At 38.4% G+C, this 14683-nt stretch overlaps 1 protein-coding gene and 1 pseudogene across 1 annotated transcript; both read right to left on the bottom strand.

Moving 5' to 3' along the window:
* Nucleotides 1-3220: 3220 nt before the first annotated feature.
* LOC147923835 (uncharacterized) lies at nucleotides 3221-4338 on the bottom strand (annotated as a pseudogene).
* Nucleotides 4339-4536: 198 nt separating this feature from the next.
* On the bottom strand, nucleotides 4537-8348 carry LOC147923834 (uncharacterized). The gene is made up of 7 exons (XM_087496550.1): nucleotides 8288-8348; nucleotides 8101-8225; nucleotides 7952-7980; nucleotides 6779-6822; nucleotides 6588-6642; nucleotides 4938-6490; nucleotides 4537-4826 (listed from the first exon to the last, which is right to left on the bottom strand). The coding sequence occupies exons 1-7, from the start codon at nucleotides 8346-8348 to the stop codon at nucleotides 4537-4539; spliced, it is 2157 nt and encodes a 718-aa protein (XP_087352676.1).
* Between the last annotated feature and the right edge of the window lie 6335 nt (nucleotides 8349-14683).

The raw sequence follows: 14683 nt of genomic DNA, 5'->3' as shown, positions 1-14683 counted from the left end.
ATATATATATATATATGTGTGTGTGTGTGTGTGTGTGTGTGTGTGTGTGAATGTTTAGTTAAGGTTTTTATGTATATTCTACAAAGATATCCATCTAAATATATAAAAAAATGGTGTATGTTTTATTAATAATCTTTTTGTCTTTTTGGTAACAAAGAAGATTAATGTTTCAATGTTAAAATAATATTTATTTTTTTTCTATATATGATATGCGCGGGTTATTTTTCTAGTATTTATGTAAGACCGTATGTGGAATATTTATAGAGGAGATATTAATTAGTATGATACTACTTAATTAAGTAAACAATCCATAGCTTTTTTTATATATATAAAAGATGTATTGTTAGGTAGTCATGGGAGTTATATGTCCGACCATATTATCCGAATATAAATATAAAGAATTTTAGCAAAGTATACAGTACTTTTGAAATTTGTCCAAAAAAAAAGACAGTACTTTTGAAAAGTTTATATATTAGCCCAAGGTTTCGAAACTACGTAATTCCCTCTATAAATTGCGCCGCTAGCTAGTAAACTAAATACTCTAAGGGGGTGTATTCAATCTAATACTCCAAGTGATTTCAGTTTTCATGAGATTTTAGATAATTTTGATGATTTTAGGGAAGTTGATGATTTGTTGTAAAAAATTTTAAAATCCCAGCTAAAACTATGAGATTTGGATTTCTGTATTTTTAAGTAAAGAAATCCTCTCAAATCCTCCATGATCCCAAATAATTATTAAAATCTAAATCTACAAACTATTTTGAATAACAGTGGATTTTAAGATAGATTTTTAAATCATTAATTCAATAACAGTAGATTTCAAGAGACTTTTTAAAATTCATGATTGAATAACATTGGATTTCCGAATATTTTTTAGAATCAATAATTGAATAACATAGGATTTATAAATTTTACACAAATTACTTAAAATGTCAAGTTGAATACATTCCCTAAGATATGAGAAATTATCAGAGTCTCTCAGGACGGATCTACAAAGTGTTGGGGTAGTGACACGTGCCCCGCAGTGATTCTTAAAAATAGCCTAATGTGTAATAGTTCAATTAGTTCTCCTAGCTTATTTGGTAGAGAAGTGCCCCATGCATCATGTAAGGTGAGGTGTTCAATACCCTTCTTTCTAGTTTTATGGTTTTTTACCCCCAGCCCTCACTCACTTATTTTAATTAAAAATAGCTTAATGACTCATCTATTTGATACTTCAGAAGATATAACAAAAACCAAACTCAAACACAGAACTTTAAATTCTATGTATATTAGATAAACTAAAAACTGATAATATGTTATAGTACTGATTTACTAGTTTTGCAATGTCTTTTAAATAAAAAGTGCCCCATACAAAAAAGTTTCTAGATCCGGCCACTGTAGAGTAATCAAAACAAAGTATCAACTCAAACCAATATAAATTTTTTTTTTTTTTTTGGTAAAACAAACCAATATAAATTTTGTTTGTTTACACCGACAATTTGTAATTGTGAGGACTAGGAATTTAAATCATTCTCGTATATATCCACTGACCCTTTATAATAATCTTTGTTTCGGATATAGACAAATAATTTTGTGACGTCATATATACATGTTTAACTATCTTTTACGTTGTTTACTAAGCTTGATAGCTAAAAGTTTTTGCGCGCGTGCTGATTAAAAGTTAGTGGACTACATTTATTTGTACTTATGAGCCGAACTAGATCTGAAATACAATGTGTGTCATGATATGACTTTCAAAGTTTATTGTGCAGTGTTTATATGAAAGATTTTGGAGATCAGTAGACATATGTTTAGCTTATGCATCATGCAGCTAGTACGGACTACGGACCCAGATTGTTCATTCTTTTTGGATAAGCTAATCAAGATCGGTTTAAGAAATATGTATTTATTATCAGATGATTCAAATATGTGTGTATCGTGCAAGGGTTTGTTACCGTTTATAAATATAAGTCATACTAAAAGCCTTGAATATCTTAGTCACAAAAATGTATTTAGATTGCGTGAATGTGAGTGCGTTATTTTCTATACAAGTAATATAAACGAGGACTCTCCTTGCATGACATGTGAAAAAAATTCATTAAGTTGACATATTGGTTTCTTCATACATAATTGATAATTTGCCTCGCTGATGATATATAATAGTGGAAATAGTTTGACTAAATACAGTTAAAACGAAATCAATACCGCTGGCGGATGCAGAAGTCATTTTAATTTGTATGGGGCAGCACCGCTTTAATGAACTAATAATTTTGTTAAATTTAATTGATATACTACTTAGCTTAGCATTTTACCTGTGGCACAACCTTAAGAAACTGAAATTTTTTGTTGATTTTAATAGATATAGCACACAACTTAGCTAATAATTTTCAAGAATTAAGAAAATAAGTATGGGGCACTTGCCCCACCCCTCATAAGCCTAGATTTGACCCTTACCGCAGCAAACCATTCATTGTCAGTTAAAGTTTTGGTATGCATACCATTATAAACCGAAAACTTGAAACGAAACCCAAAGCTCTGATCAATATAAAGGCAATAAGTGTTTATAGTTTAATTTTGCCTTCTTGAAATTTTAATATGCCAACACTACAACAAATATGGGTATTGATAGCATACGATTAACGCTATAATATGGCTATTATAGCGTTTTCAAGAACGCTATTAAATGAGACACTATAATAGGGTGGCTATATACGATAGCGTTTCTGGGCTTCTGATATCGTAGGGTATCCTGTAATAGCATATGCCGTGTGCTATATTATAATTTCTAATAACACATATATAGTGCTAAATTTAAGTATATAATAGTAGTTTTTGTGTGCTATATGTACAGTAAACGTAGCTATATGTTGTTGCTATGATTTAATTTTTAGTAGCTCTATGTTAATGCCATTTGATTAGTTATCTTAGCATCGGTGTTGAGCTATTTGTATCTGAGTTGTAGCTCTTATTATGTGCTACTAAGTTGTATACAATGACTTCATCTGCCTGCTATTTCGTTTGGTTTCTGATTACTATTAACCGTTTTTTATGCAGCATATTCAAATAAAGTTACAATTTGAAAGTAACCTGTGATAAAGCTGAAATTGTATTCTAGAATAGAAAATATCAAACATTGTCATGATACGATCCAATCCCATAAATCCCAAACAAAGAACACAAGTCTCATGCATTTGCCAGAACTACGAAAGTAGAAAATCATAAGGTTCTTTAGTCGACATCAAATGATCACAACTTTTTCTTCAGGCCATGCTATAGTGGTACCAATAGCATCCTCCATACACTCAATAGCAGAATTAGGCCTCCAAACCTTCGCATCAGGAACCTTGACTACATCAATCCACACACGAACTGCATTATGACCCAAGGGAACAAAATGCACTAACTGCTCTGGGTTGTTTGAAGACCAGCGTCCTTTTGCAACAACCCTATTCTGACCGGTAATGTCCAGCAGTCTGCACTTCTGATCCTCTTTGACAATCCGTTTCGGAGAAGTGTGCTGCATAGTATAAATAATATTCAAGGTTTACCAAAGGCATCAGTGCTAACATATTTTATAAGTAAGAAAATGTTGAAATTTACCTGCTGAGATGAACTTGAAGGAGATTGTGTAAGTGGTTTTGAACTCTTCATAGGAGCTGCTGGAGTGAGTCCTTGTGACTGCATGCGAGGAGATGTTGTAGCTGGTGCCTCTGTACTTAAATCTTCGATTAAAACTCTTTTGAATGGCCATGCTACAAACGACTTCAAAGAGTCATGAAGATTTGAGAGTTCTTCTGTTGGCCGCCAAAGAAATGTCTCAGGTTCATTAACCGCATCGACAAAAACTTTAATGGCATTTGGTCCAAGAGGAAGGCCATTCACCAATGCTTTGGGATCACGAGTCTGCCAACGGCCTTCAGCAACAGGTTTATCATCATTTGATAGCCAATGTAGAAGTTTGCACTTGTTCGTGGAAGTTATATTTGGGCTCTGTTAAACAAAATTATTCCAATATAGAAAATATTACTAGATTTAAGAACACTAAAACGTAGAGATCAAATCCTAAGTACAATCAATCAGATTAAGAAAACATTACCTTAGGCGGAATGTCTTCTGGTCCTAACTCCTGCTCAATTGCCTCAACACAATCCTGAGGCTACGCAATAGTTTCTCCTACAGCTTGACCAATACTAAACATATTTGCCGCAGGTCTCCAAAGAAATGCATCATCTTGAAAAGCCGTCTCAACCAACACCTTCACTGAATTAGGGCCCAATGGTACATTGTTGACGAAGTCCATGTGATCAAAAGACAGAATACAACCCTCGGCTACTTTAAATTTAGAGCCAGACCAATCATATAGAATGCACTTAGGTTGCGGTATTTGGTTTACACTCTACAAATGTAAATAATAGTTAGAATCTGTTAACCATTCAGTGAACAACCTCAGCAAAACTCATTATATATTAACACTTACTCTTGGCGCCGAATGTTCACCAACTTCCAAAAATTGACGCTGGAAAATGAGAAGGAATGTAATTAGTTACCATTTTCTTAGACCATTAATCCAATGATATGAATTTGCAGACTTACAGGACTATTCAGTTTCGCAAGAGCATCTTGTAATTCATTGACCTGCTGCTGCAACTGAATATGGGTCTGTTGCATTTGAGTCACATACTTGTTTTTCATCTGGAAACAAGCAAGTTTGGACATACTCATTCCTCTACCCATTGCCCTCAGCCGTCCAGGATTGTCAGGTCCCAATATCTGAGCAAGAGTGTCTTCTTTTGGGTTTGATGATGATGATGATGGAGCATCAGACAGAACAAACTCTATAAGAACTATACATACCTCCCAATAAGGCAATGTTCAGAATAATGATCTTTTCTTCCATCTAGTTAACTCCTCTTCATCTTTTTCTGCTAAGTCTTCTTCTTCATCATCAGATTCACTATATTCATCTTCGTTATCAGATGGTATGTCACAAGCAGCTCTAGATCTCTTCTTCCCATTCTCTTTTCTATTACCAAAATCATTCTTGTAGTTTCTCAGTAGTAAGGAAATATTTCTACCCGTGAGTATCCTTCCCTTTGTTCCATGCTCTGCTTTACCATCAAACCAACTCTTCTTTCCTCGAAATCTATGTGACGGAGGTAAACTTTTTCGGTGGCACATATATACAAACTTCCTACTATGACTCAGCCACAAACTATCTGTGTGCTTCCCACATATAGGACAACCCATCTTACCCTTTACTTTACAACTAGCAAGATTTCCATATGCTGGGAAATCACTTATGGTCCAAAGCAGCATCGCCCTCAACGTAAAAGTTGTTTTACTAAATGCATCGTAAGTCACCTCGCCTTTAGACCACAAACGATTTAAATCTTCTATCAGAGGTTCTAAGTAAACATCTATACTATTACCAGGTTGGTGCGGTCCAGGAATCAACAAACTAAGCATGATGTTTTCCTCCTTCATACATAAGTCAGGAGCCATGTTATAATTAACGAGCAAGACAGGCCAACTACTGTATCGGCTGTTCTTCATGTTGAAGGGTTTAAACCCATCAGTAGAGAGCCCAAGTCGCAAGTTCCTCTGCTCAGCTGCGAAAGAAGGATACTTGTCATTCATTGACTTCCATGTCACTGAGTCTACTGGATGGCGTAATTTCCCGTCGCTGCTCTTGTTATTGAAATGCCATCTCAAATCCGCAGCCACTTTCTCCGATCTGAACATCCTTTTCAGACGAGGGATTATTGGAAAGTACCTCAAAACCTTCTGTGGAACACCCTTCTTGACTTCCCCAGTGTGCATGTTGGTCTTCCATCTCGAAGACTTGCATTTTGGACAAGTATCAACCTTCTTCAGCTTCTTTCTGAACAGGCAGCAGTCGTTCACACAAGCATGAATCTTTTGATATCCCATATCAAAAGATTTCAGAAACTTCTTTACGTCATATGTTGATTTGTGCAGTACATTGTCTTCAGGTAACATTTTTGGTAAAGTTTCCAGTAAATCATCGAAGCTCTTGTCTGACCAGCCATTCTGAGTTTTAATCCGAAACAGTGAAACTGTAGCTGAAAGCTTGCTATGATTCACACATGTGGGATACAATGGCATTTCAGCTTCTGCAAGTTTTGCTAAAAACTCATCTTCTTGCCTATCCTCTCCCTCAGCAACCTCACATAAATCTGAACCCTTACAAGCTAAATCTTCATCAGACCATTTAGCAGCTTCGTATAAACCCAAAATCTCAGCATTCCACACTCTATCATGACCTTCTACTAAACCAACAGAATCTCCATGGTGAAACCAATCAGTACGTCTCTTGTAAGCCTCATCCATTCCATTTATAACTAAATGAGACACAACCTCGTTGCATGTATGGCGCTCTAAATTGCGGCATCCGGTGCACGGACAAATTATCTTTCCATTAACTGCTAATTTCGCACTAACAGCTTCAACAAAACATCGAGCACCACTCTCATATGCAGAATCAACCCTAGAGTTCATGTAAGAGAAAAATACAAGAAAAAAACATAAGTATCACAACACTAGTCGAAATGCATAAACAAAACACTTTTAACAATTATAATTACCTGCATAAATGCACCCATGCCTTGTCCAACATTTTTCTTAAAAATCCTAGTTTCCCTTGACACAGTTCAAACGGTAGAGGATACAAGCAACAATGACCACAAGTTAAACATATTTTCGACAATTAATCACAGAGACACAAAAGGCCAAGAAATCGATACAAAAGTCCAAGAAATTGATAGATGTGTCTAACCTCTATAGTGATTGTATTCTTCCCCGATATCTGAGAACCCACACCTGAAAAAACACAACAACCAACGAAACACACTGAAAAACAAAATACATCTCAGTCGATTCGCTATAAACTCAGTTTCAACTCACCTGAAAATCAGATCTGAGAATAAGTTTCAGCGGAGATGGTGAGAGATCTAAAGGACGAAATCGACTGAGATGGCGAGAGATCTAGAGGATGAAATCGACGTAGATGGCGAGAGATGGAGAAGAAAAATCGACGGAGATGACCGTCTTTGAAGAGGATGAAATCGACGGAGATGGCGAGAGATGGAGAAGAAAAATCGATGGAGATGGAGAAGAAAAATCGATGGAGATGGAGAAGAAAAATCGAGGGAGATGGAGAAGAAAAATCAAGGGAGATGGAGAAGAAAAATCGATCGAGCAAACGAGTCGACGGAGAACTCGAAGGTTTTGTCTTTTCTTTTTTTGTTTGCGTTCTTTCTTTTGTCTTTTTTTTTGTGCTATGAAATGTGAAGATTTTAATATTGAGACCGCCAAAATGATATTTTTTTCACAAGTGTTGGCGGAATCAGGTATTTTTAGTTCCCGCTTATTGATTTTTAGGCATAGCATTAATGCAATGCTATAAGTCTATTTGACAAACTCTCATTTCACTTTTAATAGCAGTTACAGAAATTGTACTATTATAATCTGCTATCAATACCCATATTTGTTGTAGTGCAACTTTATGTTTTTAAGTGTTTCTTGGTTCCTACAAACTTGGAAGCACTAATCATTTTATGGGAGTATACCACTAGAGAGCAATCAGTTGTCCTACATTATATAACATATACGAGTGTTCTCTATATATATTTAACTAAACACAGAATAAAGACACTAGTATATAAGAGTCTAATTAAGTCACAAATCACAATCTTTATTATGCGTATGTTTGGTTTGGCTCGTATTCTGACTTATCGAATAAGTCGTGATACTGATCTCGTAGGCACTTTTCCTTCTAGTTTTTAATCATTGTCGATATGACTCTCTAATAGGTCTTGATTCTTCTTCTTCTTTTTTTTTCCCCCCATAACTGTTCTTCCCACGCAACTATAATTTTGGAATTCATTATTATTATTACCAGCAGTGCCACTCGTGGTGGTATGTCATTAGTTTGATATGTACAACTTACATCAGTGATGGACCTATCATTAGCACAAACTACAAGTTCCAAATACATAAAAATCCAATCAGTGGCTCGCACACCAAATATTTTGGCATTTTTCAAGCGTGACCACCGCACAGCAAATATTCTTCTTTTCACCAACAACAGATCTATACCAAAAGTTTTCCACCATAGTTAACTAATCCAACCAGATTCTGAGCAAAATTATTACTAGTACCCTGAGTACAACAATATTTCATCAATGCTTCCAAACCGTTCACACCTGTCCACTTTATAGACTCTACATCATACTATATGTATCCAATGTATGAGTAACGATATATCACATCATCTATCACGCACCAATGTTTTGACCACCGATAAGTAAAGCTCCTCCTTTCTGCAACAGTCCATCTACCTTCATTGAGATCATAGATCCAACCTTTACTACGACAATACTTTACGAATATATATCTTTCCACGACATCGATACTCCAGTCATATGCTAATCTTACGTCAATGTCATGAATTATCGGTAGGTTTCTCCAAGATAATGATGGATTTGAACGGAGTCAAAGCGTGCCAAATTGCAAACTTCACGTCAATTTGTGATATTGATGTGAGATACATATACTTTTGGATTTAGTATATGTCGACAAGTTGTTGCTTTGCACAACACCAACCGCATGTTTAGTATATGTCGACCTCGATAAGATCAAGAAAAATGGAACGTTGAATATAAAAGATGAAAATGATATGGTGAACAAATGATGGAGAATGAACTACTCATGTGCTGCAAGAAAGGGAACATAACCACAACCAAGAACACAAGCTATAAATGAAGCTTGTTTGCTGTTTCTTCTTTCTCATTCGAGAATCATCTTTTCTTGACAAACATTGATCAGTTCATGTTTATCTATATGTTTTGTTTTTTATATCGTATGACATTTTATGAACTCTTTATAGATGGATCAAGAATACAAGATATAAATGCAGCTTAATTTCCTGATTCTTATTCGAGAATTATCTTTACTGACAAGACAAAAATAAATCGTTTCATGACTATCTATGTCTTTAGTGACAATTCATGAGTCCTTAATCACGTGAAGTCTAAATACCAATCAACTTTAGATTCCTAAAATTTATCAAGAACACAAGCTATTAATGTAGTGTTGGATTAAGCTTGAAGAGAGCTTGAAGTTATCCTAAACCTATTTGGGAATTAAGTTTCTTGAGGGATAAGGACTTGAATTAATTAGGAGTTATCTAAACATATATTTCCAAGTAGGATTAGGACAAAAGAGGTTTTCCTTGTGTTATAAATATGACTGCAGTTTTGTTGCAAAACATAAGTTTTATAAGAAAGAGTTTGTAGTTTGAGAGATTGGAGAGAGCCTTAGGTTTGAGTTATTTTCCTAAGGATTTAATAAAGAGAGCAACTTCTTTGTTAATTATCTTCTTTCAAACTAGTGTCGTGTGAATCTATATTTGGTATCAGAGAGAGAAGATCAGGAATCTGTGAAAAGATGATAGACGACGGAAGTTCAGATAACAAAGATAAGCAGATCGCAGTCGCCGGAGACAAACCAAAAGATGGAACAACCTCGTCGTCATCCTCAATATCATGCCCCATGCTAAACACAACCAACTACACGGTTTGGGCCATAAAGATGAGTTTTGTACTCAAAGTCAACAAGGTCTGGGAGGTGATCGAAGCAGAGTCGATCGACAGTTACAAAACCAATCTGGCTATAGCACTGATTCTGCAATCCATACCAGAAGCCCTTATACTGCAAGTCGGAGGTTTAGGCATAGAAAAGAAAGTCTGGGAAACCATTCAAACTCGACATGTAGGAGCTGAGAGGGTCAAAGAGGTTAGGTTAAAACCTTAATGGCTGAGTTTGACAGACTCAAGATGAAGGAATCAGAAACTGTTGATGATTTTGCTGAAAAACTTTCTGCAATCTCCTCAAAGACAGCCTCTCTTGGAGAAACAATCGAAGAATCAAAGCTGGTTAAGAAATTCTTGAAGAGTCTTCCAAGGAGAAAGTTTATATACATGGTTGCTTCTCTCGAGCAGGTATTAGATCTCAATACTGTAAGCTTTGAGGACATTGTTGGTAGGATGAAAGTATATGAGGAACGGGTTGCTGAGGAAGAAGATCCTCAAGAGGATCAAAGCAAACTTATGTATGCTAATACCGAGTCACAAAGTCGAGACTACAATGGAGATTATAGGGGTAGAGGACGTGGTGGAAGAAACTTCAGAGGACGGGGACGTGGTCGTAATACTTGGAGAGATCCATCACAGGTTGTCTGTTTTAGATGTGACAAGGTAGGTCACTTTGCCTCCAAATGCCCAGAACGTTTGCTCAAACTTGGTATAGTGGAAGTAAAAGAAGGTGGCGAACATAAGGATACAGAAGAGACTGATCAACTCATGATGCATGAAGTTGTCTACTTAAACGAAAAGTACTACAGGCCAAGTAAGTTTGAAGCTAACAAAGATGGGAATGATGTCTGGTATCTCGATAACGGCGCAAGCAATCATATGACTGGAGATCAAAGGTACTTTGACAAGCTTGATCAGTCAATTACTGGGAAAGTCAGATTTGGAGATGATTCAAGGATTGACATCAAAGGAAAAGGTACGATAGCTTTTATCGATTCATATGGGAAGCAAAGAGTAATGACTGATGTATACTTCATACCGGAGTTAAGGAGCAACATCATAAGCCTCGGACAGGTTACAGAAGCAGGCTGTGATATACGCTTAAAGGGAGGTTATCTGACAATGTGTGATCAAGAGGGAAATCTGTTGGTCAAAACAGAGAGGTCTAAGAATCGGTTATACAAAGTGATTATGGGACTATCAAATAGTGTTCGTCTAAATTTCTTGTCTGCGAGTGAATCAAGTTTGTGGCATACTAGGATGGGACGTGTTAATTATGCCACACTATCATCGATGTTTACCAATGAGCATGTGTTGGGAGGACAGAAGAAACCACTTGATAAAGAGATTTGTAGCTCATGTCTGCTTGGAAAGCAGCCTACACAACCATTCCCTCAAGCAGCTAGCTTTCGATCAACAAAGAAGCTAAAACTAGTACATGGAGATCTCTGCGGTCCTGTAACACCCTGTACAAGCGCTGGAAGTCGATACATATTTCTGCTCATCAACGACTATTCACGGTACATGTGGACCATTCTGTTAAAAGAGAAAAGTGAAGCATTGCAGAAGTTCAAGATGTTCAAGACAATGGTGGAGAAGGAAGCAGAGGAAAGGATTCAGACTTTTAGAACTGATAGAGGAGGCGAGTTTGTGTCTCTCGAGTTCAACTCTTTTTGCGAGTCTTCTAGGATCATTCGACATTTGACAGCTCCTTATACCCCACAACAGAATGGAGTTGTGGAACGACGTAATAGAACACTTATGGAGATGACAAGAAGTGTTCTAAAGCACATGAGGATGCCAAACTATTTATGGGGAGAAGCTGTTCGACATTCCACTTATTTGCTGAATAGAGTTGCAACACGATCACTCAAAGATCAGACACCATATGAGTGTTATCGAGGTAGGAAGCCAGCGGTTGGGCATGTTCGTGTCTTTGGTTGTGTTGCCTATGCCAAGACAGATAAAGCGCAACTAAAGAAACTAGATGATAGAACTCGGTTGCTTGTACACTTAGGAACCGAACCTGGTTCAAAAGCATATAGGCTGTTTGATCCTGAAACCAAGAATATATAGTCAGTCGTGATGTTGTTTTTGACGAAGCAAAAGGCTGGAACTGGACTAAGAACAAGTCTGAACAAGATGGAGAGGAGAGCGTCGAAATTATAATTGATGGACTAAGAAGAGATGATTTGGTGAACAAGTCGACTGAACAATATGTGCTAAATAATCAGACTAATGATACTTGTAGTGAGGAAAACAGAGGAGATGAGCAGTCTGATGAACCATCTGCATTACTTGAAGAACCGTCTGCAGTAGTATCAGAAGTGGAAGGTAAAAGATATCGAACTAAGGCGAAGTATCTTGATGACTATGTCTGTTTTCAGGCTGCACAAGAAGAAGGAGAACTAGTGTTGCTCTGTTTAAACAATGAACCAAGAAACTTCGAAGAGGCTAGTGGATCCATATAATGGAGACGTGCTTGTGAGGAAGAACTCGAATCTATTGAAAGATTTAAAGTCTGGGATCTTGTAGACCTACCTGTGGGATCAAAACCAATTGGGTTGAAATGGGTCTTTAAAATCAAGAGTAACTCGGATGGGAGCATCAATAAGTATAAAGCACGACTAGTAGCTAAGGGTTATGTCCAAAAACATGGTGTGGACTTTGAGGAAGTGTTTGCTCTAGTAGCAAGGATTGAAACGATTAGACTTCTTCTTAATATTGCTGCTTCTAGTGGCTGGTAGATACATCATTTAGATGTCAAAACAGCTTTTCTACATGGTGAGCTTGAGGAGTCAGTACATGTAAGTCACCCAGAGGGTTTTGTGAAGAAAGGAGAAGAGGAGAAAGTCTATAAACTCAACAAAGCTCTGTATGGCTTAAAGCAGGTACCTAGGTGCTGGAACAACAAGCTGAATCAAATTCTTTTGAAGTTTGGTTTTGTTCGATGCTCAAAAGAACCTTCGGTTTATAGAAAGAACTCGGGTCACGATCTCTTGATTGTAGGAGTGTATGTTGACGACTTGTTTATTACTAGAACAAGTTTAGAGATCATTATGAGGTTCAAGGAGGAGATGTCGACAATGTTCGACATGAGTGATCTTGGTAAACTGTCATACTATCTTGGAATTCGAGTGAAGCAGCATCGAGTGGGAATAACACTTGATCAATCAGGTTATGCAATGAAGATCTTGGAGGAAGCTGGTTTACAAAACTGCAACTTGGTTCACACACCAATGGAAACAGAGTTGAAGTTATCAAAAGCAGAGAATGAGAAAGAGATTGATGCAACAGTGTACCGCAAGAGAGTAGGGTGTCTTCGATATTTACTTCACACTAGGCCGGACCTTTCTTACTGTGTGGGAATCTTGTCGAGATATATGCAGAGTCCGAGATTGTCACACGGTGCAGCGTTAAAGCAATGTTTAAGGTACTTAAGAGGAACCGTTGGTTTGGGACTGTCTTATGAAAGAGCGAAGGAGCCTAAGCTTGTTGGTTACGGTGACTCTAGTCATAGTAGTTGAAAGACCCCGACCCGGACGTCCCAGCGTCCGCGGTTACGGCTTCCATCCGGTCCTCTTCCCGGCCGAATATCCATTGATTCGGTTACTTAGCTTTGGCTCGCGGTCTTTGCTTTGTAACCCTTATACGCAGTGGAATATAACTTTACCCTTGACCATCCTTTGTGCCTAGCCATACAACCAACCAACCCCACAGGCTTCCCGCACCACTCATATCCGTAGCTTGGTATCGGATGTACCATTACTTGACTCATCGGTCATACCTCGATACCTCGGTCGACTCGTCGGTCCTTGTATCCAAGCCAGGTCCGATCGAACGATCCGACCCCATAATCGAATCGAAGATCGTCCTTCGACCGGCCAATACTTCCGACAGACTTGCCAACCACCCGACCGATCAATCCAACCTACAGCTCGTATCATCGATCCTTTGATCGCCCGATCTGACTAGCGATTGGATCACCGATCATCCCTCGATCGATTTGTCCATTGATGTGGATCGTCGATGACCTTTTGATCAATCCGATGTTATGATCGAACCGTCAATCATCCTTCGGATAGTCCGAATCCATGTCCAAACCGCCGCTTATCCTTCGATCGGTTCGACCTGATTGGCAAACCGTCGCTCGTCTCATCGTACCATCGATAGAGAGATAGCGTGCGCATCAGTTCGAACGAGAATCAACGTACTCGCCGAGCCGCACCCCCTTTTTTTTCTTAGGCTTAGATGGACGTTGGAAAGGATGATGGTGTTCTAGAAATAAAGGCTGTGCCCTCTATTTATAGGGTTCTGGCTGAAGTCTAGGTCTCAAAAAGTACCTGTCCGACAAGACCCTTCGATCGCTACCATTCGATCGTGTATGTTCTGCCGTGCTTGTCTGGCCGTGCCTGTTCAGCCATGACCGATCGTCCGTGTTGGTTCGATCATGCCTGTTCGGTCATGCCTACTTGGTAATGCCTGTTCGGTCGTGCCTGTTTGGTCATGCATGTTCGGTCATGCCTGTTCGGTCATGCTTGTTCGGTCACGCCTGTTCGTCATACCCGCTCGGTCATACCCGTTGGTCACCGCGTCCCATAACCGTCCACGAGCTCCCCAGCTGACCCGACACTGTCCACTACCATCCAGCTGGCCGAGCTCGGTCGAGCTTCCTGGCAGCTGGTCGAGCTGATGCTAGCTGTCCGCAGCTGATCGAGAACTGTCCCTAGTTGATCGAGAACTGTCCGCAGCTGTCCACAGCTGAACTGACTTGTTCATCGATTTCGTTCAGCTCGTTCAGCTTATATTCCAGCTAGTTGAGCTAGTAGCTTAGCTACTTAAGCTCAGCTATCGATCAATTCCCTTAAAACAAATTGCCCCCCTTTAGGATCGCGGGACGCGGGCGTTACAGTAGTGATCCGGCTGATGGAAGAAGTACTTATGGACATATCTTCTACTTTGGACACAGTCCGGTCACATGGTGTTCGAGAAAGCATGATGTTGTTGCATTGTCATCTTGTGAAGCTGAGTATATGGCGGGAACTGAAACCATCAAACAAGCAATTTGGTTGCAAGAACTGTTGGCA

Source organism: Camelina sativa, chromosome 17, assembly GCF_030686135.1.
Source record: "Camelina sativa cultivar CO46 ecotype springtype chromosome 17, ASM3068613v1".
Taxonomy (NCBI): domain Eukaryota; kingdom Viridiplantae; phylum Streptophyta; class Magnoliopsida; order Brassicales; family Brassicaceae; genus Camelina; species Camelina sativa.
The sequence above is the reverse complement of the archived record's forward strand: the minus strand, read 5'-3'. Positions and strand labels throughout refer to the sequence as shown.